The sequence below is a fragment of the Natrix helvetica genome (genome assembly GCF_964273705.1).
Source record: "Natrix helvetica genome assembly, chromosome: 15".
Classification (NCBI taxonomy): domain Eukaryota; kingdom Metazoa; phylum Chordata; class Lepidosauria; order Squamata; family Natricidae; genus Natrix; species Natrix helvetica.
In genome coordinates this window covers 5,943,276-5,971,124 of record NC_138565.1, presented here as the reverse complement: position 1 = coordinate 5,971,124, position 27,849 = coordinate 5,943,276, and the positions used below count along the sequence as shown (strand labels likewise).

Sequence of the window (27,849 nt, the reverse complement as noted above, 5' to 3'; positions counted from 1 at the left end):
GTGCCCTTGGACTACATCGTGGAAAATATCACCATGCAGTCCATGGGCATATACACTTGCCCCAAGGTTTCTTTCGTCACGGACCCAACGCTGGACAATGACCTGCTCTGACCTTCCACCTTCCTGAGGAGACAAAATGCTCTTTGTTTTTCTTTCCCTGCTTCCCACAGGGGTACATTGGCCCACCGGGATTTTTGGGAACACCAGGGGCCGAAGGGGAAAGAGTAAGTATTGGCCAGTCTTGCTTTATCATTGTGGGGTCTGGGGGTGTCCCCCAGGGATGGGATTGGAATATTTTAGCAACCGGTTCTCTGCCCGGTTGCTGGGTGTGCAAGACCATTGGGGGGGGGGATTTTTGCTCTCCCCAGGCTCTGGAGGCTTTCCTCCAGTCTCTGGGAATGCTAAAATGGCCTCCCCCAGGCTCCGGACTTCTGGAACATCCGGGAGGCCTGTTTTTTGCCTTCTCAGAGCCTCTGCACTTACCTGGCATGATGAACCTACCTGGCATGATGAACGGGCCATATGCAGACTTCTGGGAGGGGCGGGAGGGGCCAGCCAGTCCTTCCAACTACCGGTTCGCTGAACTGGTCCCATCCGGCTGAATCCCACTCCTTTCCTTTCTTCCTTCCCTTCCATTCCCTTCCTTTTCCTTCCTTACCTAATTCACACCTAATATATTTTACCTATCCTCCTTCTCTCCCCTCCCTTCCTTCCTTCCTTCCCTAATTTACACCTAATATATTTTACATATCCTCCTTCTCTCCCCTTCCTTCCTTCCTTCCCTAATTCACACCTAATATATTTTACATATCCTCCTTCTCTTCCCTCCCTCCCTCCCTCCCTTCCTTCCCTGATTCACACCTGATATATTTTACATATCCTCCTTCTCTCCCTTTCCTTCCTTCCTTCCTTCCTTCCCTAATTTGCACCTAATATATTTTACATATCCTCCTTCTCTCCCCTTCCTTCCTTCCTTCCTTCCTTCCCCAATTTACACCTAATATATTTTACATATCCTCCTTCTCTCCCCTTCCTTCCTTCTCTCCCCTTCCTTCCTTCCTTCCCTAATCTAATATATTTTACATATCCTCCTTCTCTCCCCTCCCTCCCTTCCTCCTACCCTCCCTCCCTTCCTTCCTCCCTCCCTCCCTTCCTTCCCTAATTTACACCTAATAAATATTACATATCTTCCTTCTCTTTGTTTCCTTTCCTTCCCTTCCCTTCCCTTCCCTTTCTTACCTAAGTCACTCCTAATATATTTTACATATTCTCTTCCTCTCCTCTCCTCTCCCCTTCCTTCCTCCCTCCCTCCCCCCAGGAGATCCATGGCATCAGAGATCCTAACCTTTTCTAGAGAGCTTCTGAACTTGAGACTGGGAACAGCTCATGCCTGTACGAGTGCAGCCCCTCCACCCCTCCTGTTCCCCCCTCTTACGAAGCCCCTGGTGGAAGAATAAACCATTTCGCCTCATTTCCGTTGGCTTTCCCTATTTTCTAATCTGTAAACAATGAGGTCATGGCTGAACCGTGAGCACCCCGAGGGTCAAAGTGAGGCCGGGAAAGTCTACTGGTGGCCAACCAGAGCAGGAAACCGACTTGAAGTCTTCCTGTACAGTTGGGAGCTTTGATAAAGAGAGTTAGAACTCAATGTGTGCCTTTTAGACTGGCTTCCTTCTCCTAAGAGATCTCAGAGCAGGGCCTACAGCCCAGGCCCCCCGTGTGTCTGAGAACGTTCCCACCCCCGAGACGCTCCCCCTAAGACAGAGATAACTAGCCCTAGACTCATCCTTCTCAAGGGGGCTTCACGGCCAAGTAAGATTGGACTTTGGATCTCTGTAGGCTTCATTGGGGAGTCTGTGGTCCCAGCTCTGCACTGCTAAGCCAGCTCCTCTGCGCTGTGCTATTGACAGACCCTGGATCCCACAGCCTGCGACTGTGTATATATTACAAGAGGAATGCACTAATGCTCAGGAGATGCTAATTTAAGACTTTTGCGTAACTGGATCAGAACTATAAAGTGATGTTCTCCAGCGAGCATTGTTGGCTTGGATCCCCCCAGGGTCCAGATCAGTAGCTTAATTATTCATCCAGCTAAGCACTGTCTCCAGTTCCTGTCTGGGGACAAACCGTGTGTGTGTGTGTGTGTGTGTGTGTCTGTCTGTCTTACTGAGACTCAAGATGGAAAAAGTTTAAGGGCTGAATTGAACTCCTTCTCCATCTTCTTTTGCTCTCTCATGCTATCCTTCTGGCCCACCATCTTTCTAAGTTATTCCCTGTTTTGATTTCCTCTTTCTGGTTTCTCCTTTCTGGCTGTCCAACCCTTCTCCAGGTTTTTCTTTTCATGTTTTCCCCTCTCTTTGTTTTTTTTTAGGGAATCCCCGGAGTTCCTGGGAAGAAGGGCAAGATCGGTAGGCCGGTAAAGTTTTTCCTTGTCTATTATGCAGATCTTGTTCTCAATGAAACAGGAGAAGGGTGGAGGGGATGGGGATATTGGAGGTTCTTGAGAACATTGCAATTCTGGATTGTGCTGTCCCTTTGGGTTGGTTGATGATGGTCCAATGAGGTGTTGTGGACTCTTGAGGGACCACGCAGGTAGATTTTCTCCATGATGACCTACACTTAACTTGGTCCTTCAGGTCTTCTAATGGTGTACTCATCTCTACTGTCACTGAGTCTGTCCACCTTACTGGAGGTGATCCACTTCTTTTTCCTTCCATCTTACCCACCATCAGGACCTTCTCCAGAAAGCCAGATCTTAAACATGTCTGAAATAGGACAATTCCAAGCCTAGTTCTTCCCACTTGGGGTGAAAACTCTGGGTTGAGTTGTTCAGTGATCCCTCGGTTTCTTTTCTTGGATATTTGGTGTCTTCTCCAATGCCTACAGAGATTCTCCATCATCCAGGTCGTGGTTGTCCCAAAGGTGATTTTTCAAGAGGCAACTGGACTTTCTGTTTTTTTCTTTGAAGACATTTCGCTTCTCATCCAAGATGCTAAAGAAGAAGAAGGAGAAGAAGAACAAGGAAGTCTATTGCCTCTTAAGAAGAAAAACACCTTTAGAATGTCAATGCTCTTTTTCTCCAGCTTCTTCTAAGTTTACCTTGCGCGTCTCTCTAATGTATGTAGTGTATCTTCTAGTGTACATTTGATAGTGAAACATGGGCCTTGTTGTTTCCCAAATGTTAAGCAAAGCTCTTGATTCAACTGAAGAATTAGAGGGAGGGCTATGAATTAGACCTGAACCTGCATTAAACAGAAAATTGGTTTGGTTTGGTTTGGTTTGGTTTGGTTTGGTTTGGTTTGGTTTGGTTTGGTTTGGCTTAGTTTACTTTAGTTTGCTTTTAGTTATCGCATCTTCGTGTACATTATAACTATAAAATAAAACACAAATGCACATCCTTCGCATTCTATACAATTGAAATTGAAAACCCCTGATATTGCATTAATATTGCACTATATAGTAGAATTCAATATAGTTCCTGCCCTGGGATAGAAGCTGTTTTTCAGCCTATTTATCCTTGTTTTTATTGTCCTGTACCGGCGGCCAGATGGTAATAGTTCAAAAAAAAAGGGGATGCCCAGGATGAGATGGATCTTTGAGAATGTTTTAAACTTTCTTAAGGCAGTGGGAGCTATAAAGCTCTTCCAAAGAGGGGGAGAGGGCAACCCATGATCCTCTGGGCAATGACGTTGACCCTCTGGAGTGCATCCTATCTGCCACTGTGCAACTGGCAAACCGGACACAGGGGCAGTGAGTTAAAATACTCTCCGTGGTGCAGCGGTAGAAGGTCACCAGGAGTTTTCCATCCAGTTGTTGTTTCCCGAGAAGTCTCAGGTCGTATCATCTCTGCTGGACCCTTTTGACCAGGGCTGCAATGTGAGTATCCCCGGGTCAGGTCCTCTTTTTATGATAACACCCAAAAAATTAAAACTGGCCACTTGCTTCACTCGGTCTCCATTGATAAGCAAGGGCTGGATGCCTGATCTATTCCTTCTGCGGTCCATTAAATAGGATTTAATGCAGGTCAATGCAACATTAGCCTAAAATGACAGATGGATTTTATCCACCGTGGCTGGGAAAATCACCCAGCCCCTCTTCTACTTGAGAGCCCAAACCCATAGGATGTTCTTCTTCTTGTTTTTTGAACTTTTCCCATCATAAGTGAGCACTAGTTTTATCAAGTTAAAAAGGTCTCGGAAGTTAGAGGCAGGAATCTTGTTCCAACTCCCCAAGCTGATAATTACCGCTTACATCACAGACTTTGGGTTTAGAATATAATATGGAATGGAATGGAATGGAATAGAATATGGAATGGAATGAAATGGAATAGAATAGAATAGAATAGAATAGAATTCTTTATTGGCCAAGTGTGATTTGACACACAAGGAATTTGTCTTTGGTGCAGATGCTCTCAGTGTATATAAAAAGATAAGATACATTCATCAAGAATCATAAGGTACAACACTTAATGATAGCCATAGGGTACAAATAAGCAATCAAATCATACTAGGAAATAATATCACTATAAATCGTAAAGATACAAGGAACTAAATTACAGTCATACGGTCATAAATGGGAGGAGATGGGTGATAGGAACAATGAGAGATTAATAGTAGTGCAGATCCAATTATTTGTTTAGCAGAGTGATGGCGTTCGAGGAAAAAAACTGTCCTTGTCTCTAGTTGTCTTGGTGTGCAATGCCCTACAGCATCGTTTTTGAGGGTGGGAGTTGAAACAATTTATGTCCAGGATGCGAGGGGTGTGTAGATATTTTCACAGCCCTCTTTTTGACTCGTGCAATGTACAGGTCCTCAATGGAAGGCAGGTTGGTAGCCATTGTTTTTTCTGCAGTTCTAATTATCCATTGAAGTCTGTGTCTGTCTTGTTGGGTTGCAGAGCCAAACCAGACAGTTATGGAGGTGTAGATGAGAGACTCAGTCATTCCTCCATAGAACTGAATCAGCAGCTCCTTGGGCAGTTTGAGCTCCCTGAGTCGACGCAGAAAGAACATTCTTTGTTGTGCTTTTTTGATGACGTTTTTGATGTTAGGTGTCCATTGTAGGTCTTGAGACACAGTAGAACCTAGAAATTTGAAGGTCTCTCCTATTGATACTGCGTTGTCTATTATTGTCTGTAAGAGGTGGTAGTATGGGAAGGTTTCTCCTAAAGCCAACCACCATTTCTACGTTTTTTGAGTGTGTTCAGTTCCAGATTGTTCCGGGAGCACCACGAGGCTAATTGTTCAACCCTCCCGTCTGTATGCAGACTCATCTGAGACTGATCACTGTTTTATCATCTGCAAGTTTGTAACTGTTAAAACAAAATAGAGAAAAGGAAAAGCGGATCATCCCCCCCCAAATTAAAATGAGCTAAACTAAACTGAACAACGGTTGTTAAGCGTAGAATATCTGGTGGGGATTTTGATGCAACTTGTATTGTATCAGAATTCTCAATCTTCTCCAGATGTTTCCCCCTCACTGTCTTCCACTCCAAATCCTCATATTTCCCTTCTCTCCCTCTCTTTTTTTAAGTAGAGCACTTAACTTTGATGTTGTTCTTAATGTAGTTTCCCTCCCTCCCCCCCCCTCTTAAAAGAGAAGGGCGAGATTCTCTTTGGCAAATATTTTTCACTCCGGTTGGGATTTTCTCTGCAAACAAAGCAAACTCAAACCTTCCATTTCTGAATCATTTGCGTTACAGTGGATGTTTTTTTTTTAAAAGACAAACTTCTAACGTGCAATTAAAGAGAACTGTTAACAGATATTTCAGAGGGATTTTGGAGCACGCTTTATCTTAGCGTGCGTTTGCTAATGGGTATAATTACAGCAGAAAGCTTGTAGTGGAAAATAAACTTGGAAGGGTAGGAGGGAGGCTCGTATTTCTTCCCAATTGGTCTCAACAACCAGGGTATCTCAGGATCTCTTAATTCAGAGGACTGATTTTCCCCTCCAGGGAGCGTATTAAGGAATAAGAAGAAAAAAAGAAGAAAAAAAGTTTGGAGAGAAATGGATATTCTGGGTATTCTAGTGTGACAGGCCGGTTGTTGCCGTTGTGATGTTTCTCCTTTGATTTTCAATTTTGCCGAGTTTCTTGACCATTCCTGTGTCAACACACTTCTGTGTAGAAGTGTGTTGCTTATACTGCAACCAGGTGCCCTCGGATTAGGTTGCTGTTAGCCTGAGACCCTTTCTCCTAAAGGGTTGGCCTCCAGATTAAGAATTGGCTTGGCCCCCTCAAAAGAATTGAGTATCCATTCATGGGATTCTTCCACCTTGAGAAGTTGTGAGAATCTCCCATCTGTCTTCAAACTCCTAGTTTGGTTGTTAGAGGAGAGCATTTGGTGTTCTTCCAGGGCGGGAGACCCATGGGCCTTTGGGGCCCTCTGCCCCATGTTCATGTCTCTCAGGGTCTCTTCCATGTCCCATTCTTTAGCAAAGAGGTATGTCAAACCATGAAGTGATACGTAGCTAGGTAGGTGGGCAGGTAGGTAGAAAGGTAGATACGATAGATAGATAGATGATAGATAGATAGATGATAGATAGATAGATGATAGATAGATAGATAGATAGATAGATAGATAGATAGATAGATAGATAGATAGATAGATAGATAGATAGATGATGGATGGATGGATTATAGCTGGAGATGGATAGACAGATAGATGGATAGAAAGATGATAGATGGAGTTGGATGGATAGATAGACAAGTTGGATGAATACATATAATACCATAACGCAATACAAGATAGATAGATAGATGATAGATAGATAGATAGATAGATAGATAGATAGATGATAGATAGATAGATAGATAGATAGATAGATAGACAGACAGACAGACAGACGGATGAGATTATAGCTGGAGATGGACGGACAGACAGACAGACAGATGATAGATGGAGTTGGATGGATAGATAAACACGTTGGATGAATACATATAACACCATAACACAATACAAATTAGATAGATAGATGATAGATAGAAAGATAGATAGATAAATAGAGATAGGTAGATAGATATAGACAGAAAAACAAGTAGAGTAGAGTAGATAGATAGGTTGAATGGATAGATAGATGGATAGATAATAGATAGACATACAAACAGACAAGTTGAGTAGATAGAGGAGTTGAATGGATAGAGAGACAGACAGGCAGACACAGATAGATAGGTAGGTAGATAGACTGATAGACAAGTTTAGATAGTTAAGTTGAATGGATAGGTAGAAAGATATATAGAAAGAAAGGAAAGATAGATAGCCAGATAAATATAGATATAGAGATAGATAGATGATAGATAGATAGACAGACAGACAGATAGATAGATGATAGATAGATAGACAGACAGACAGATAGATGATAGATAGATGATAGATAGATAGATAGATAGATAGATAGATAGATAGATAGATAGATAGATAGATAGATGATAGATAGATAATAGATACAGGAGCGAGAGAATAGATACGGGATAGATAGATAGATAGATAGATAGATATTCATTCAGTAGGCCTCCCAGAGTGATGTAACAATGTTAAAAAAAGGAGGGGATTAAAATAGATGCGCTGGACGTGAGTCAGAGCTTGGAAGCCTTCCAAGGGACCTCAGCTCAGCAGGGGCGGGAAGGGACACGATGAATCTTGGAAACAGACTTTTGATGATTCCACTCCTCGTCCATGCTGCTGTTTTCCAGTGCATCCAAGGCACAAAGCTGCCCGGGGAAGTGGCGATTGGAAGGTAGCAGCATGTTAGGATAGCGTGCCAACAGGAGAGGGAGGCCTGCTGTCACACCCATTCTCGAAGCTCTGGGAAACCCTGGGTAATGTTGATGTGTCCCAGAAGGAGAATTCAGATGTTGAGGGCGGGAAAGGAATCTTTTACAAAAGAACAGGCTGTGGAGGAATCCCCCATTCACATAAGACATCATTCAGTCCTTGACCCAATTGGTTGTGCTCCACAGCTTTGGCAGGGAAGACACTTGGTCGCATGCCACGAGCAGCTGAAATCTCTCCGATTTCCTCAAAGTTTTTCCTCCCGCTCCAACCTCTGTTTCTCTCCGTCTTATTCAGAGAGCTTTAGAGTGCCCATCGATGGTGTCTGTGGAGCAACATCCTTGTCCCATGATAGTGGCCACTTGGAATAGAGAGTCCCAAAGTCCTGGTTTCTCCGTTAGACCGTGCGGTACTCTACGTAATTGGGTGGAAAAGAGACTTTTTAATGGAAGAACATTGGTTTTGTGTTCAGCGATCCTGCCGTTCTCCCAGACTCATTTATCTTTCTCCAATCTGCAATTTGGAAGGGAAGCAGGGGTGAGATTCAGCCAGTTCGGACTGGTTCAGGTGAACTGGATACTAACATCTGGTTTGCCGAACTGGTTTTGCAGATCTTTTAATCTTTTGAAAAAGCGTTTCTAAAGCCACCGAATCTGGTTCCAGCTTTAGAGACCTTTCCCTCTCTTAAAAGGACCGTGTGAATGGATCTTGCACTGGTCGGCGTTTGTGCAATTTTTGCAGCGTTGCAAACCCCAGCCGGCTACAGGCTGCTCTATTCCGTCCGCCCCTCCCCCCCTTTTTTAAATTTGGCAAGGCAGAAAAAGAAAGTTTATTCACAGTACAGGATTTCCAAGACCTCTGCAGCCAACATAAGCTTTGAGATGCTTGCTGGATTTATTTCTCCTCTCTCTCTCTCTCTCCCTCTGTCCCCCCCTCTCCCCAGATGACTACTTTTAAATGAATCCTGACTGGATTACCTCTTCGATTCCACGTTCCTTTTCTTCTGCGTGTGTGTATGTGTTTGGTAATGATTTCATTCTTGCAAACCCTGGGAACGTAACCCAGGGGTGGGCTTCAAAAATTTCAGCAACGGGTTCTCTGCCCGGTAGCTGGGTGGGCGTGGCCATGGTGGGCGTGGCCCAGTGGTGGGTTGCAGGCGGTACGCCCCGGTACGGGCGTACCGGAGCCTGCCCGGAGCACTGGATACCGTTCCGGTACGGTGCTCCGGAGAGCCCACCCGCCTGAGCTCCTTAACGATCTTTTCAGTCTTTGGCTTTTCCGCGCATACTCATGGCGCTTACAGCACCTAGCGATGCTCCGCTGAGCAGCTGGAGCATCACGGAGGCTCGCGGAGGTGGTAAGACGCATGCGTGCGCTAGGCATGTCCATGTGGACACTGCCGGTCCCGTTCCAACCGTACCAGTTGGAACGAGATCCGGAACCCACCCCTGTTGGGAATGTACCCATGGGTGGGCTTCAAAAATTTCAGCAACGGGTTCTCAGGGAGGGACGTTTTTGGAGGGTTTCCTGCTTGGGCAAGGGAATTGGACTAGAAGACCCCCAAGGTCACCTTCATCTCTGTTGTTCTGTTATCTTCTGATGATCCACATTAGACCATGCATAATCAGCTCCTTGTGTCTTTTCTACAAATTACAGTTCCAAGTCAGACTCCCAATGGATGTTTGGAGTCTGACCTGGAGCTTTAGTTTGTAGAGAAGACACAAGGAGCCGAGGAGAATAAAATGACAGAGTTGGAAGGGACCTTGGAGGTCTTCTAGTCCAACCCCCTGCTCAGGCAGGAAACCCTACACCCCTTCAGACAAATGGCTATCCAACATCATCTTAAAAAATTCCAGTGTTGGAGCATTCACAACTTCTAGAGGCAACTTCTGTTCCACTGATTAATTGTTGTCACTGTCAAGAAATTTCTCCTCAGTTCTAAGTTGCTTCTCTCCTTGATTAGTTTCCACCCATTGCTTCTTGTTCTACCCTCAGGTGCTTTGGAGAATAGTTTGACTCCTTCTTCTTTGTGGCAACCCCTGAGATATTGGAAGACTGCTATCATGTCTCCCCTAGTCCTTCTTTCTCTTAAGCTAAACATACCCAGTTCTTGCAACCGTTCTTCATATGTTTTAGCCTCCAGTCCCCTAATCCTCTTGGTTGCTCTTCTCTGCACTCTTTCTAGAGTCTCCACATCTTTTTTACATCATGGCGACCAAAACTGAATGCCGTATTCCAAGTTACCAAGGCATTATAAAGTGGTATTAACACTTCACCTGATCTTGATTCTACCCAATGCCAGCAACTGTTCTTTATATTTTTTATCCTCCAGTCCCCTAATCATCTTCGTTGCTCTTCTCTGCACTCTTTCTAGAGTCTCCACATCTTTTTTACATTGTGGTGACCCAAACTGTGTGGCCTTACTAAGGTGTCGCAAAGTGGTATCAGCCCTTCACATGATCTTGATTCTATCCCTCTGTTGATGCAGCCTAGAACTGTGTTGGCTTTTTTGGCAGCTGCTGCAAATGGCTGGCTCATATTTAAATGGTTGTCCACTAGGACTCCAAGATCCCTCTCACGGTTATTACTATTGAGCCAGGTACCACCTATACCGTACCTGTGCATTTTGTTTCTGTTGCCTAAATGTAGAACCTTACTCTTTTCACCCTTGAATTTCATTTTATTAGATAGTGCCCAATGTTCAAGTTTGTCAGGATCCTTCTGTATCTTAAGCCTATCTTCTGGAGTGTTGGCTATTCCTCCCAGCTTGGTATCATCTGCAAATTTGATGAGTTCCCCATTTATTCCTTCATCCAAATCATCGATGAAGATGTTGAAGAGTACTGGACCTAAAGCAGAGCCTTGGGGTACTCCACTGCATACTTCCCTCCGTGTAGAGTTGAATATTCTGTTAGACCAACTCTAAATGTCGGTTTATGTGGGGAGAGAAGGAGGCAATATCTAATCCCCTGAAAGAGAGTTGTATTACTGATTACTCTGAAGTTTTCTTCTTTGATGGTTCGGTTGGTACAGCATGAAGCTTTCCTGCCTTGTGGAAGACACAGCTTGCTGTTTGTTGTCTTATTCAACAAAGTCTTGTCGACTTTGCAGAGGTGCAGCACTTCCTTCCTTGCAGCAAAATGCAAATTCGTGCAGACACTCAACCTAAAAAAGCGAGGGGTTTTGTTTCTTCCTTGATAAAGCCGGCCGTGCACCATGGGTGGAGAGCAAACATTGCTGAAATGCTTGGAATGTTAACTTCGGTGGTCACAATTGTTGTGAAGCCAAAGAGCTGTGGGCTGAGTCGGTCAACAAAGACCTAATTTGTGAGACGAGATGAGTTGGCCTCGCAAGACGAAACGAAGGTTCGTTGAGGGTCTACTGACCTGGAAATTCGGATAAAAATTAGCTTACTTTGGCTCATCTAGTGGGATGCAGTGGCTCAGTGGCTAAGATGCTGAGCTTGTCAATCAGAATGGTGGGCAGTTCGAATCCCTAGTGCCACATAATGGTGTGAGCTCCTGTTACTTGTCCCAGCTTCTGCCAACCTAGCAGTTCGAAAGCACGTAAAAAATGCAAGTGGAAAAACAGGAACCACCTTTGGTGGGAAGGGAACAGCGTTCTGTGCGCCTTCAGCGTTGAGTCATGCCGGCCACATGACCACGGAGACATCTTCGGACAGCGCTGGCTCTTCGGCTTTGAAACAGAGATGAGCACCGCCCCCTAGAGTTGGGAACGACTCACACCTTGCTCATCTAGCTCACTGTTACTGTTCTCAACTGCAAACTTCTAATGTGTCTCCTTGACTTTCTTTTAAACGGGGGACTTAATTAGGACCTTAAAATCTTATTGCACGGAGAAGATCTTTGCATCTTCACAAAGATCCACCACAATATTTTGTTTCTTTCTTTTTTTACACTCCTGCATTCATTCCCTAAGATTCTTTCCTACCATTTTCTTCTCCTTTCACTGCTTTTCTTTGTGTCCCTTTTAGGACTCAGAGAAACTCAAGATCTTCCTCTGATTTCTTGCTTTGGTGTCTTCTCCTTGCATCCTGGGCCATTGTCATGTTCTCCTTCATTTGTCTTAATCTCCATAAACGGGAAGGCAGACTATCTGAAAGGGGTCAAAAAGATCCACCACAATAGAATAGAATAACAAGAGTTGGAAGGGACCTTGGAGGTCTTCTAGTCCAACCCCCTGCCTAGGCAGGAAACCCTATACAGTTTCAGACAAACGGTTATCCAATCTCTTCTTAAAAACTTCCAGTTTTGGAGCATTCACAACTTCTGGAGGCAAGCTGTTCCACTGATTAATTGTTCTCCCTGTCAGGAAATTCCTCCTTAGTTCTAAGTTGCTTTTCTCCTTGATTAATTTCCACCCATTGCTTCTTGTCCTGTCCTCAGGTGCTTTGGAGAATAGCTTGACTCCCTCTTCTTTGGGGCAACCCCGGAGATATTGGAAGACTGCTATCATGTCTCCCCTAGTCCTTCTTTTCATTAAAGTAGACATACCCAGTTCCTGCAACCGTTCTTCATATGTTTTAGCCTCCAGTCCCCTAATCCTCTTGGTTGCTCTTCTCTGCACTCTTTCTAGAGTCTCCACATCTTTTCTACATCATGGCGACCAAAACTAGATGCTTCTTGTTCTCTTGCTTTGGTGTCTTCTACTTGCATCCTGGGCCACCGTCATGTTCTCTTTGTCTTTCTCCACCGAGGCCTAATCTCCATAAACAAGAGGGCAGACTATTTGAAAGGGTTCGTGGCATTTCATGCGAACTGACCAGTTGAACTCCCTTAGCTGAAAAAATATATATATACATACATTTTATGCATAGTTTCCAATTCTTAACCATCTGTTGGATGGATTCCACCTCTAAGAAAGACAGATTCTTGCATACTCCGAGTTTGGCTCCTGGGTATCTTCACACACACCTTCTTCTGTGTCTTACACCTTCGCTTCAATGCGTGTGAAAACGCTGGTGAACCAACCCTTTTCTCTCTCGAGGCCTGAAACAATGTACTTTAAGTGGACTGATATATTAGGTGAGGCGAGCCAGACGTAAAGACAAAGAAACAAACACTCTTGATTGAATCCAACAGGATAAATATTGTGTTACAAATATTTTCCAAGTGGGATAGATCACGGTTTGTTCATTCAATGCCAGTGAGTGCTGGATCATTTTAAGCCATTCCTGAGGATCGTCAATAATTCATTTAAAAAACCCAGTTTAAGTCTGGAGGCTCCAATGTTTGGCATGTCTTATTCCTTGTGCAGGGATTGTGGTGGTTCAGTGGCTAAGACCCTGAGATTGTCAATCAGCAAGTTTGGCAGTTCGGCGGTTCAAATCCCTAGTGCCGTGTAATAGAGTGAGCTCCCGTGACTTGTCCCGGCTTCTGCCAACCCAGCAGTTCGAAAGCACGTCAAAAATGCAAGTAGAAAAATAGGAACCACCTTTGGTGGGAAGGGAACAGAGTTCCGTGCTCCTTCGGCATTGAGTCATGCCGGCCACATGACCACAGAGACGTCTTCGGACAGCGTTGGCTCTTCGGCTTTGAAACGGAGATGAGCACTGCCCCCTAGAGTCGGGAATGACTAGCACATATGTGCGAGGGGAACCTTGACCTTATTCCTTGTGTTCCAGCACGAGAGGAGGTCCAGGGTTGGCGATGAGGCTAAGAAAAAATTATGAAGTTCCATTGAGTGTGCCAGCAGAGACAAAGTCACATTGGCAATACGAGTAGTCTTCATTAATCCCAAAGGTGCTTTTTTTCCAGGAGGCAACTGGACTTTCTTGTCTTTTTCTTTGAAGACGTTTTGCTTCCCATCCAAGAAGCTTCTTGGACGTAAAGCGAAACATCTTCAAAGACAAACAAGGAAGTCGAGTTGCTTCTTGAAAAAAAGCACCTTTGGGACAACCATGACCTTGGATGACTGAGGATCTCCATGGACATTTGAGTTTAGAGCCCACAATGGTGTGCTTAAAACAGGTTCTTCTTACCATTGCAGAAGAATTTTGGGCATGGAAGAGCTTCATTTATTGCTAAGCTCAGGGATAGGATTCAGCCAGTTTGGAGCGGTTCGGGCGAACTGGATGTTAATTTTAATTTGGTTTGCCGAACTGGTAATTGCAAGGACTGGCTGACCCCGCCCCCTGCCCCTCCAGAGCCCGGTGTGGAGACCATTTTTGCCCTCCCGAAAGCTCAAGGAAAGCCTCTGGAGCCTAGGACGGGCGAAAACGCCCCCCTCACCGTGGTGCAGAAAGCCAACTAGGCCACGCCCCCATGGCCACACCCACGCAGCAACCCCTTGCTTAAAAATGTTCAATCCCACCCCTGGCTAAACTAGTTAACCAGCTAGTTAAGGCCCTGGAGAGGAGGGTTCCTGATAGCTTTCCGGCATCAAAAGGATTGAATTTCAACAGCTCCTGTATTGTAGCAGACTTCCTGCCTCCCCCCCCCCCCAATCTAAAAATTATCTGAACAGTGCCAGTGAAAAATCACTTTGATGAAATAGTTAATCAAAATGACTCAGTAGATTTTTGCTGGAAGCTTCTTTCTGATCCCATCTAGCTGGAATGGTTCATTGGCCCCGGGACTGCAGTGAAGCTGGGATCCTATCTGAAATTACCGTATTTCCCCGAAATAAGCGCTTGGCCTTATTTTCGGGGAGGTCTTATTATTTTTGAGGCGCAGGAGGCAGCGAGCGTGGTCACCTCAGGGCTGCTGCTGTGTTGCAATATTTTCTGGCTTATTTTCAGGGGAGGGCTTATTTTAGGGCATGCACTCAAAAGCTCCGATTGGGCTTATTATCCGGGGAGATCTTATTTTCGGGGGAAACAGGGGTATTTAGAAGGCAAACTGGATTCTCAACGATTGATCGCATCTCGTGGGGAGCGCCTGTTATTCCTGCCTCTTAAGAAAGAGGACATTCACTGTTTGGTGACCTAACAGCTTGATTGATGTGGCTGATAATACGATCCACCACAAATCCTTGGCACAGACTGGTGGTAAATGATACCAACTTTAAGAGGCCAGATGTAAATTTTGCTCTCCCTTGGACAATGGAGAATGCATTCACACTGGCCTGCCTGGTTAGAAAGAAAGAAAGAAAAGAAAGAAAGAAAGGAAAGAAAGAAAGAAAAAAAGAAAAAAAGAAAGAAGGAAGGAAGGAAGGAAGGAAAGAAAGAAAGAAAGAAAGAAAGAAAGAAGAAAGAAAGAAAGATTATTTACCTGCATTGATCTGAATGCAGCCTTTTGATTCTAGAGAAATTTGATGAACTCTGGGCAAGGCGCCCAAGCGCTAATCTTTGTGGTTGATCTTCCTCTTTGGCAACACGTCAATCAAAATCTTTTCGGAAGCGTGGAATTGCTTGTCAGTGAAAGCTTTGCACAAAAGTGCATGTGTGGCTCCCGGCCTTTCGACTGTATATGTATCGAAGTCATATCTGAAATGAACACCTTCCTTCTTTCCTTCTTTTAGTTTGATGGACGTGCAAGTAGGCAGGTTCAGGCTGTATAGGAATGGAATGGAATGGAATAGATTAAAATAGAATATGAAATGGAATGGAATGGAACGGAACGGAACGGAATGGAACGGAACAGAACAGAACAGAACAGAATAGAATATGGAATGGAATGGAATAGAGAATGGAATGGAATAGAATAAGGAATGGAATGGAATAGAATGGAATGGAATAGAACAGAATAGAATATGGAATAGAATGGAATAGAGAATGGAATGGAATAGAATAGAATAGAATAGAATATGGAAGGGAAGGGAAGAGAAAATGGAATGGAATAGAATAGAATAGAACAGAATATGGAAGGGAAGGGAAGGGAAGAGAAGAGAATATGGAATGGAATGGAATGGAATGGAATAGAATAGAATAGAATAGAATAGAATAGAATAGAATAGAGTATGCAATGGAAGGGAAGGGAAGAGAAGAGAAGATAAAAGAAGAGAAGAAGGAGAAGAGAATATGGAATGGAATAGAATAGAATATGGATGGGAAGGGAAGAGAAGAGAAGAATGGAATGGAATAGAATAGAATATGGAAGGGAAGGGAAGAGAAGAGAAGAGAATATGGAATGGAATGGAATGGAATAGAATAGAATAGAATATGGAAGGGAAGGGAAGATGGAATGGAATAGAATAGAATAGAATATGAAAGGGAAGGGAAGAGAAGGGAAGAATGGAATGGAATAGAATAGAATATGGAATGGAAGGGAAGGGAAGGGAAGAGAATATGGAATGGAACAGAATAGAATAGAATAGAATATGGAAGGGAAGGGAAGGGAAGAGAAGAGAAGATAAAAGACGAGAAGAAAGAGAAGAGAATATGGAATGGAATAGAATAGAATAGAACAGAACAGAACAGAACAGACATTAATTCATTCTATTCTATTCTGTTTTGTTCTATTCTATTCTTCGCTTGCATGAATTCACTCCAGAATTCATGATTGCCAGGAGTGAATTGCAGAGCATGATTACGGCCCTCACCTCACCTCACTAAATTATCCCTTTCTCATAAACCTTTTTTTTTTTTTTGGTTTGGCAACGATTTGGTTTACAATTCAGGGAGAGAAATTGCCTGGAAAAGATTGCTAGGGAAGGTAGATCAGCAAACCACGTTCGAAGACAATGGGTTTTCACTCATCCAGGTTCTTATTCCGTTTGTGTGATGGGCAAAAGAGCCAAAACTTTTAACATGTCGCGTTCGACCCCTGAAATATCTTCTTGGCGTTTAAGCATTAAGCATTTTTCTCCCGCTTCGTAACCCAAAAATAATGGGAATATGTTTTCCCTTCCCCTCCTTTCCTTCATCCCTCAGGGTTTTCCGGGCGAGATGGGAGAACGTGGACCACCAGGTAGCGATGGCAACCCGGTAAGTTGGCAACCCGGTAACTTTGTTCTTGTGGGTTTGGGGTTAGCCTCCTGCAAACAGCCACTTGGTTTCTCCTGTGCTCTGAGGTTCCCTCGTGAAATTAATCCCCTCTACTCAAAAATACTTGAGTAGCAAATGAGATGCGTTGCTCCTCTCTTGGTAGAAAGGATGGAGCAATCAGACACCCGTGCTCTGTTTTAGGGGAGGTTTTATCCTTTTGGGGGTGCTTAGATTGGGCCCAGGGGACACGGTGGTTCAGTGGCTAAGAAACGTGAGCTTGTCGATCGCAAGATCGGGAGTTCGAATCCCTAGCGCTGCGTAACGGAGGGAGCTCCCGTGACTCGTCTCAGCTTCTGCCAACCTAGCAGTTCGAAAGCGCGTAAAAAGTGCAAGTAGAAAAATAGGGACCACCTTTGGTGGGAAAGGAACATCGTTCCGTGTGCGCCTTCGGCATTGAGTCATGCCGGCCACATGACCACGGAGACGTCTTCACTGGCTCTTTGGCTTTGAAACGGAGATGAGCACCGCCCCCTAGAGTCAGGAACGACTAGCACATAAGTGCGAGGGGAACAAATTTCTTTACCTTTTAGAACTGGCCCATGGGGACCAGTCTGGAAATAGTAAAATATTAGCCTGTGGTGACTGTACTATCAAAAATGAGGCATGGGGGATGTACATCTCCTTCTCTTTCTATTCCTTCCTTCCTTCTTCTCCTTTCCTCTTTCTTCCTTTTCTTCCCTTTCCTCTCTCCTCCTCTCTTCCTTTCCTTTTCTATTACTGTGGTTATCTCTTTTCACCTCTGAACTGGTGTCTTTTTGGGATGGTATTCCCGCAAACCCTGTTATAATTTTATGCTTATCCTTTCCTGTTCCCTTTTCTTCATTATCGGTATGATACCAGAAATGAAGCTTTTAAGGAGACAACTATTTGTCTGAAACGCTGTAGCATTTCCTGCCGGAGAAGGGGGTCAGACTAGAAGGCCTCCAAGGTCCCTTCCAACTCTGTTATTCTGTTATAAAAGATTTAGACTCCAGGTTTCTCTAACGCATGGAACTAGAGGTCTGTGGTTTTCTGATAGGATTGACCCACATCTCTTAGCAATCCCATCTGATATTGTCCATTTTCATGGATGTTTGGAGATCAGCCACCTCTGGGGGCCCCAGTTTCCCATTCCTGCCCAGATGTGTGTAGATATTAATGTAAATAACACCACACACTTTCTCTTTTAGCTCACGTTTCTTTAATAGAGTTCTTGGCTACGTAAATTCCCTTTCTGCGGGCTTTTAAAAATGCAATTTGAAGGAACCCCCCCCCCTCCCCCCCTCCCTCCCCCCCTCCAGGGCTACATTTGCTTTTATTTCACCCGCCCGCTTTCAAAAACACGGCATTCTTTTCCAAATGCATCTTTTATAAAGATATAAAAGGTTTCTAAAGGATTGCTTTCTTTTAAAAAATGTGGATTTTTTTTTGAGTAGAGGGACTCTTTATCATGGTAGTGTCTCTGTTCCTTGTAGATTTTTTTTTAAAAAAATGCTTGTCCTCTGTCAACAGAGGTTGACAAGGAGGGAGAAGAGGAAAAAGATGGGTGGTTGGATTGGGAAAAGCCCAATGGGGTGGCTGGTTGTCTTCTCTTTGAAAGTGTGGGTAGCAGCTGGGGGTCTGCAGGAGGTTCGGGAGAACCTCTAGCTAAGATTCTGTGCAGTTCGGAGAACCCCCAAATCCCACTCCTGGCTGGCCCCACCCACCCGGCCCCTACCAGGAGTCCCCATGCGGCACCTTTTGGATACAGGTAAATGCAGGGCATAGGTGGAGGCTCGGGGAGGGTGAAAAACGGGCCTCCAGAGTCTGGGGAGGTCATTTCGCCCCCCTCCCGAGGCTCGAGAAAGCCCTTGCCAGAGGAGTAGCCTCTGTTTTGCCATCCAGATGTCTCCAGCTGTTGAACTTTAGAAGCCCGTAGGTGTGGCTCCTGCAGTGATGGAGCACTCACAATTCCAGGAGGCAGTGTTCATCCATCCATCCATCCACTCACCCACCGATCCATCCATCCATCCATCCATCCATCCATCCTTCCAGCCACCCACCCATTGATCCATCGATCAATCGATTGATCGATCATTCTATTGATTGATCCATCCATCTTTCCACCCACCCATTCTTCTATCCACCTATCCTTCCACCCACCCATCTATCCATTCTTCCACCTACCCAACCACCCACCCACCCACCCATCCATCCATCCATCCTTCCAACTACCCACTCACCCACCCACCCACCCATCCTTCCACCTACCTACCTACCCACCCACCCATCCATCCATCCTTCCACCAATCCACCCATCCTTCCATCCATCCTTCCACCCACCCACCCATCCTTCCACCCACCCTTCCTTCCACCCACCCATCCATCCATCCATCCATCCATCCATCCATCCATCCATCCATCCATCCATCCATCCATCCATCCATGCATCCTGTCTGTCTGTCTGTCTGTCTGTCTGTCTGTCTGCCTGCCTGCCTGCCTGCCTGCCTGCCTGCCTACCTACCTACCTACCTACCTACCTACCTATCTATCTATCTATCCAGAGTGAGCAGTCTTAGCAAGCCAGAAGTTGTGAATGCCCCAACACTGGAAGTCTTTAAGAAGATGTTGGATAGCCATTTGTCTGGAATGGTATAGGGTTTCCTGCCTAGGCAGGGGGTTGGACTAGAAGACCTCCAAGGTCCCTTCCAACTCTACTATTGTATTGTATTGTATTGTATTGTATACCAACTTTGAGATCATAACTCTCTTCTTCTCTTGAGGGGGGACCCAGACGGTCGGCCACGTCTACTCCGCTTGAGGACAAGGCCATCCTCCGCCATGGATGTTGCTTTCCCCCAAGTCCATTCAGGGCCAAATATTTCATTGAAAGCTCATTGCCTATTTTCACTTCTCCTAGCAGATTTTGTCCAGGTCCAAGTCCTTCCCTCCTTCTCCTTCTTGGATTGTGTCCATCGAGGTTAATAGTCAAGTAAAAACAGAAACTGGTGGGAACAAAGAGAAAGCAAAATACTTATTAGGCCTTTATTTTCATGGATTTGGCTTCTGTAAAAGTGCATTCACACCCGCACACACAAACAGACTCTTTTTAAAGCAGATTTTTGTAATTGGCTTTTTTCCCCTCTATAACATCTCACGCTTGCTTTTCAAGGAGGCATTTTCAGAAGTTTCTCGCACAGCTTTGTGGTTCAAACTTTTCTCTAACGGACGGAACTTTTTCTATCTGTCCCGTTCCCCCCTCCCCCTGCACCCCCAAATGTATAAGCTCCTGAAACGTTCATGAGTTCCCTTCCCTAGAGTCCCGAGTGCCAGTTTCTCCAGCTGAAAGCCGTCTGTTTTCTGTAACTAACCATCATACATGTTTACATGCAAGTGTGTGTGTGTGTGTGTGTGTGTGTGTCTAAGCATATTTCCTCCCCCTCCTTCTCCCCATTCCCCCATCTGGCATGGTTTGTTGGTCTGAAAAGATCCGGCTTCAAATTTTACCTGGGGAAAAAAAGACACATGGCACTTGCTTTTTCCAGCCCCAATTCCAGAGTCTCTAAAATGGGTGAAGGGACGGCATTGTGTTGAGCTTAATAAGAGATTCATATATTGGATGTAAGGAGAGGAATGACACTGCTTTCTTCTCTCTTTTTTGTCTTAATTCCTTTTTCCTTTCCTTTTTCCTTTCCCCTTTCCTTTCCTTTCCACATTTGACTAGGATAATATAAGGTCTCTTGCCTTGAGCTACAAGGCAAAGCTACAAGACCTACAAGGTTGCTTGCAACCTTATGATTCTATGATCCTTCTCCTTCTCCGTTTTCTGCTCCTCCTCTTCCTCTCCTCCTCCTCCTCCTCCTCCTCTTCTTCTTTTTCTCCTCTTCCTCCTCCTCCTCTTCTTCTCCTTCACCTCCTCTTCTTCTTCTTCTCTTCCTCCTCCTTCTCTATCTACTTCTCTTCTTTCTCCCCTCCTCCCCCTCCTTTTCTTCTTCTTCCCCTCCTCCTCCTTCTCTGTCTACTTCTCTTCTTTCTCCCCTCCTCCCCCTCCTTTTCTTCTTCTTCCCCTCCTCCTCCTTCTCTATCTACTTCTCTTCTTTCTCCCCTCCTCCTCCTTTTCTTCTTCTTCCCCTCCTCCTCCTTCTCTATCTACTTCTCTTCTTTCTCCCCTCCTCCTCCTCCTTCTCTTCTTCCCCTCCTCCTCCTTCTCTGTCTCTTCTTCTTCTCTTCCTCCTCCTTCTCTATCTACTTCTCTTCTTTCTCTCCTCCTCCTCCTCCTCCTCCTCCTCCTCCTCCGTCCTCTCCTCCTGCAATTCCTCCTTCTCTCCTACCCCTTCCAGCCTTTTCACATAGCTGGCACGGTCAGAGCAAGCAAGCCATCTGGGGTTTGCAAAGCTCCCCTCCTGTTGTTGTTGTTGCTGCCGCCGTTGCAGTTCTGCTGGCGGGAGGGGCTCCTACTCCATGAACCATCGGGGATGGTGGGGTTAGCTCTCTCTCTGGCCCCAGCCCTGCCAAAACCTCTCTTCCCGCACCTCCACTTGCGAACAGGCCCTAACCGTGTTTCATCTTTCTTCCTGCTTAGGGAGACTTAGGAGCGCTTGGTCCCCCTGGAGTCCCTGGCCTTCTTGTAAGTACCGAAAAAACAGACAATCCCTTTTATCCCCCCCCCCCCCAAGCCCTTTTGAAAGAACAATAAAGCTACTATGCATTTATTTAGCAGCTGGGGGTTAAGGAGGAGCTGGCGGAGTAGGACGATAAGCCAAATTTCTACTCAGCTTCTTTCCCGAATCAAGGATTACCCACCATGGCAGGTGCCCAACGTCAGAGAATTCGGGTTAATGTCAGGGTTCCAAATAGCATCCAAAATTAAATCAGAATCCGAGGCAAAATATTGCTCAAAGTTCCAATTTATGAAGAGAGCCAGGTTGGCACATCTGTGGAAAACCCAAATCTGAAAGCTTCCCGATTTTCCCCACCCAGTTGAAAGTTCAAGATCTTTTTCCCCAAACCCACAAGTCCATCTCCTGGTCCAATCTCCCACTGCCATGCTGGCAGCTTCCACCCATCCAGTTCCAGTCAGGTGCAGAGGTGCAGAGACAAAGGATGACCTTGGTTTCCTAGATAGAATGTTGTTTTGGCTACATAGCATCTAACTCCGTACGATTTTGTAAACAAAGTCGAGGCCGTAGGACTCCCCTGTATCTGGGCTGAACCCCATTGAACTGCCATTGGGGGGGGACTTCCTGGGGCAAATGTCCCTTTTTGGGGTGCTGAAAATCCTTTGCTTCCCCCCCCCCCCCCCAAATCAGGGTTAGTACTTAGGCTGTAGCCTTCCTGTGAAGCCTTAGTGCAGGCAGGGAACGTTTTGTTTCTGACACTTGGTGAGTTGAAAACACACACACAGACACACACACATACATCCTGTTGTGTGGTCCAGTGTTGTATAAACAATACAGCAAAGTTTTTTTTAGAGGGGGGAAAGAGGAGGGAGACAGTCTGGAAGCGGATCTCTTGATAGGAAAGTGGGGGATGAAAGTTCAGGAAAGAGGAAATTGCACATCGCTGGCGTTTTCTGATAAAGGAGCAGCGAGAAGAACTCCAAGGAATGGGAGACACAGTTATACGCTGGATTTGAACAAGAAATCTCACAAACAACAACCTCCAGACTCCATGTGTCCCTAAGATTTTGTGGCCCATATGTAGGCTCACCACCTTCCTTTGATGAGGCTGTCACGCTGGATCCAAGTTGTGGACAATCTTTCGGATGGTTTAAACGTGAACTAAGTGAGTTTTAAGAGAGACACGTCATCTACGTGGATCAGGCCTGAACCATTTCCCCCTACCCCCTACCTCCAGAAATGGTTCCTCCTGGCCTGGGATTCTAATTCTAAACCTAACCCTGAAAACGAATCTATCACGAATGAAGGCTAGAGAGAAGTTCCCTGAAGATGGACTCCAGCATGAGTCCAAAAGCTTGGAAGACAAAACCTCTGGTCCTGATGACAGGAGGTGATTGGATCCTGCAACATTATCCTGGGCCACATATATTTACCAGATAGATAGATAGATAGATAGATAGATAGATAGATAGATAGATAGATAGATAGATAGATAGATAGATAGATAGATAGATAGATAGATAGATAGATAGATATGTAGATAGATAGATAGATAGATAGATGTAAGATAGATATAGATGTAGATAGATAGATGTAAGACAGATATATGTAGATAGATGATAGATAGATAGATAGATAGATAGATGATAGATAGATAGATAGATAGATAGATATAGAGATGTAGATAGATAGATAGATGTAAGATAGATATAGATGTAGATAGAGAGATAGATGTAAGATAGATATAGATGTAGATAGATAGATGTAAGACAGATATATGTAGATAGATGATAGATAGATAGATAGATAGATAGATAGATAGATAGATAGATAGATATAGAGATGTAGATAGATAGATAGATGTAAGATAGATATAGATGTAGATAGAGAGATAGATGTAAGACAGATATATGTAGATAGATAGATAGATAGATAGATAGATAGATGATAGATAGATAGATAGATAGATAGATAGATAGATAGATAGATAGATAGATAGATGATAGATAGATGTAGATAGATGGATGGATGGATGGATAGATGGATGGAAGGAAGATAGATAGATAGATAGATAGATAGATAGATAGATAGATGATAGATAGATAGATAGATAGATAGATAGATAGATAGATAGATGATAGATAGATAGATAGATAGATAGATGTAGATAGATAGATGGATGGATAGATGGATGGAAGGAAGATAGATATAGATAGATAGATAGATGATAGATAGATGATAGATAGATAGATAGATAGATAGATAGATAGATAGATAGATGATAGATGATAGATAGATGTAGATAGATGGATGGATGGATGGATAGATGGATGGAAGGAAGATAGATAGATAGATAGATAGATAGATAGATAGATGATAGATAGATAGATAGATAGATAGATAGATAGATAGATGATAGATAGATAGATGATAGATAGATTAGATAGATAGATAGATGATAGATAGATAGATGATAGATAGATGTAGATAGATGGATGGATGGATAGATGGATGGAAGGAAGATAGATATAGATAGATAGATAGATAGATGATAGATAGATGATAGATAGATAGATAGATAGATAGATAGATAGATAGATAGATAGATAGATGATAGATAGATGTAGATAGATGGATGGATGGATGGATAGATGGATGGAAGGAAGATAGATAGATAGATAGATAGATAGATAGATAGATAGATAGATAGATAGATAGATAGATAGATAGATAGATAGATAGATGATAGATAGATAGATGATAGATAGATGTAGATAGATGGATGGATGGATGGATAGATGGATGGAAGGAAGATAGATAGATAGATAGATAGATAGATAGATGATAGATAGATAGATGATAGATAGATGTAGATAGATGGATGGATGGATGGATAGATGGATGGAAGGAAGATAGATAGATAGATGATAGATAGATAGATGATAGATAGATAGATAGATAGATAGATAGATAGATAGATAGATAGATGATAGATAGATAGATGATAGATAGATAGATAGATAGATTAGATAGATAGATAGATAGATAGATAGATAGATAGATAGATAGTGGATGGATGGATAGATGGATGGAAGGAAGATAGAGATAGATAGATAGATAGATAGATAGATAGATAGATAGATAGATAGATAGATAGATAGATAGATAGATAGATGGATGGATGGATGGATGGATAGATGGATGGAAGGAAGATAGATATAGATAGATAGATAGATAGATAGATAGATAGATAGATAGATGATAGATAGATAGATAGATAGATAGATAGATAGATAGATAGATAGATAGATAGATAGATGGATAGATGTAGTTCATGTACATTAATAGTAATAATAATGAGAAAAACAAGAGATTGCTTCAGCATTAAACCCATGGAACTGTGCAGCATTATTCATACAATATAGATCTACAAAAGGACCATTTGTAGCGTGGGACAACCTGTAGGCTTCCTAGGGTTTCCACCTCCAAATGATTTCTCCTAGGGAAAAAATGCAAGAAGTAGTTCTTGAAGGCACCAGGAGATGTTTCTGGCTATCTTCCAACCTAAGCCTCCTCTCTTTCACCAGGGCGATGTAGGTGTTCTTGGGGAAATGGGCTTCCCAGGACCAAAAGGACTAAAGGTGAGTCCAAGAAGTCCTTTTTCTTTAGTTGACTCCAGATCTGCTCTGGAGAACTAGGAGACAGGAGAACTTCAGGAGGCTCGATGGCTGAGCCACAAAAATGGTTGTTGTTAGTTGCGGAGTCGTGTCCGACCCATCGGGACCCCCCTGGACAATGTTCCTCCAGGCCTTCCTGTCCTCTAGCATCCCCCGGAGTCCATTTAAGCTCACGCTGGCTGCTTCGCTGACTCCATCCAGTCACCCCACTCTCTGTTGTCCTCAATCCTTCCCAGCATGAGGTTCTTCTCCAGGGAGTCCTTCCTTCTCATCAGTTGGCCAAAGTCTTTGAGTTTCCTCTTCAGGATCTTCTAGAGAGCAGTCAGGGTGGATCTCCTCTAGGACTGACCGGTTGGATGGCCTTGCAGTCCAAGGGACTCAATGCAGGAGTCTTCTCCAGCACCAGAGTTCAAAAATCTCCATCCTTTGGCGCTCAGCCTTCCTTAGGGTCCAACCTTCACAGCCATCCGTTGCAACTGGGAAAACCAAAGCCTTGACTAGACGCACTTTTGTTGACAGGCTGATGTCTCTGCTTTTTAGTCTGCTGTCTAGATTTGCCACAAAAATAACAGGTGTGATAACACGAAGAGGAATCGCAAGGGAAATCCAGGGCTACCCTTAGTCAGGATGGCCTAAATTCGAAGGTCATCTTTCCAAAATCCAGCCTACCAGCTTTAATTTTGGGTGGTGTTTCAGGCCAGCTATTTAGATCTGAACTTTCTCCCCATGATTAGGTGAAGCCTGTTCTCTTATAGGTTTGTTTGCCTTTCCTGTCCAGAGAAGGACTTTGAGAAGGAAGGTTATATGAGATTCTTTCTGTTTTATTTTAAATCAGGGGTTGATGGGAAATCCAGGAGAACATGGACTGAAAGGTGATAAGGTGATCTGAATATTCCCTTATTGTTTGTTGTGATTTCTTTGCATGCAAAAGCTTGTTGCCATCCCATACTCCTTCTCTTCTTCTCTCTTCCCATCTCTTCTCTTCTCCCTTCTTTCTCTCTTTCCTTCTCTTCTCTCTTCCTCTTCTCTTCTTTCTTCTTTTTCGCTTTCCTTCTGTTCTCTTCCCTTCCCTTCTCTCTTCTTTTCTCCTCTCCTCCTTTCCCTTCTCCTCTCCTCTTCTCTCTTCTCCTCTTTTCTCTTCTCCCTTCTTTCTCTCTTTCCTTCTCTTCTCCCTTCTTTCTCTTTCCTTCTCTTCCCTTCTCTCTTCTCTCCTCTCCTCTCCTCCCTTCCCTCTCCTCTCTCTTCCCTCTTCTCTCCTCTCCTTTTTTCCCTTCTCTCTTTTCTTCTCTTCCCTTCTCTATTCTTGTCTCCTCTCCTTTCTTCCCTTCTCTCTTCTCTTATCTCCCCTTCCCTTCTCTCTTCTCGTTTCTTCCCTTCCCTTCTGTCTTCCTTCTCTCTTTCCATCTCTTCCCTTCTCCCCCTTCCCTCCCCCTCCCCCTTCACCTTAATTGTCCCCACTTTCTTTCCAGAGCTACAGCATGGATCTGCTAGTTTTCTACAACTAATACTCTCTTGATTGTTCCACAACAGTTGGTGGCAAAAAAGAGAAGGGGGTGGGGAAAACAGTTTGGGGGGAAACCTAACCTTTACCTCTACAGCTGAATCTACTTGTTTAAGTGGCTTCTGTGGTTGTGGCTGATCAGACAATGTGAGGTCCACCAGAGTGTCAACCTCTGAGTTGGAGCAAGCTCACGATTTCAGGCTACATAGAAGAGTTCTCAGGATACACGGAATCCCCTTTGCTCTTGGTTTCCAACCCAGTTGAGTTGGAACTGTTGAGCTTAGAACTCCTTCCTCCTTTAGCGAGAAGGTCCTGGTGGCATCTGAAACTCCCTGTCCTGCTTCAGACGGAGCGAGGCATGGCAATCCAGGACCATTTCTGTTGCCAGGGACTCAGCCCGCTCTTGAAATAGTAACTCAAATCAGATGAAAAGGCTGGACGGTAACTCATTCCATCTGCTACGTCTTGCTGACTTGCAAAAACTGGAGGAGGAGAAGGAGAAGGAGGAGGAGGAGGAGGAGGAATGTTGTCAAGGGCACTCCACTTCCTGCTTAGCCACAGGGCCCTTCTCTCTCTCCCTCTCTCTCTCTCCTCTCTTGGAACACGCCAGAGGTTTCCTTTGGTGATACCTCTCTGGAGATCTGACATCTTTTGAGACAGTTTTCGTAGAGCGTGACGCTTGTTCAAATGAGTGGCTCTTACGCAGAAGATGTTCCCCTTGGACTGGTGCCCCTATTTGTTTGTTTAGGAGTAAGATGAAAGGAAGATAATGTTTTCCATTGAATACTACTATTGGGAAAAAAGAGCAATGACAACCCGGATTTATTGTACCATGTTTTAAGCCCCGATTTGATGAATATCCATACCAATTATACTAATCCATTGTCCTATGATCTAAATTCACTTGGCAGCCCATTCTGAAGAAACCCACCTCATCCAACAGCTATTCTGGCCATGCTATAATCTTGTTTTTGCCACCAATCCTGGTTGTGGAACAGCCAGAAAAAGCAGCCTGCTCCCTTCCTCCTCTAAAATCCCTCTTGAACCGTGGACTTGTGTTGTGTTCTTGGTGTGTTATTTGTTGTAACTTTCTTTGGTGATGTACATCCAGGGTGAGGAAGGGATGGCAGGCATTCCTGGAGAAATTGGTTTCCAAGGGGACAAGGTAAATTCAATTATTTTCTTCTCTCTTTCTCTCTCTCTCTTTCTTGTTCTCTCTCTCTCTCTTTCTCTCTTTCTTTCTTTCTTTTGCACTTTCTTTTTCTCTTTCTTTGTCTCCTTTCTCTCTTTCTCTTTCTCTCTCCCTTCTCTCTCTCCCTCTCGTTCTCTTTCTTTCTTTCTCTTTATCTGTCTTTTTCTTTTTTAATTGCTGTTGTCCT

General features: G+C 44.2%; 1 protein-coding gene across 4 annotated transcripts in view; it reads left to right on the top strand.

Annotated features, from left to right (window-relative positions):
- Positions 1-27,849, top strand: part of COL27A1 (collagen type XXVII alpha 1 chain) — a 203,511-nt gene that overhangs the window by 48,405 nt on the left and 127,257 nt on the right. For all 4 annotated transcript variants that reach the window (XR_014176514.1, XM_081967198.1, XM_081967197.1 and 1 more), the window contains 7 exons: positions 171-224; positions 2,372-2,416; positions 16,602-16,655; positions 21,256-21,300; positions 24,880-24,933; positions 25,805-25,849; positions 27,582-27,635. Coding sequence is in view for 3 of the 4 variants with exons in the window: in XM_081967198.1 (XP_081823324.1) it covers positions 171-224; positions 2,372-2,416; positions 16,602-16,655; positions 21,256-21,300; positions 24,880-24,933; positions 25,805-25,849; positions 27,582-27,635 (351 nt within the window). In the remaining variant the exon portion in view is untranslated. The remainder of the gene's footprint in view (positions 1-170; positions 225-2,371; positions 2,417-16,601; positions 16,656-21,255; positions 21,301-24,879; positions 24,934-25,804; positions 25,850-27,581; positions 27,636-27,849) is intronic.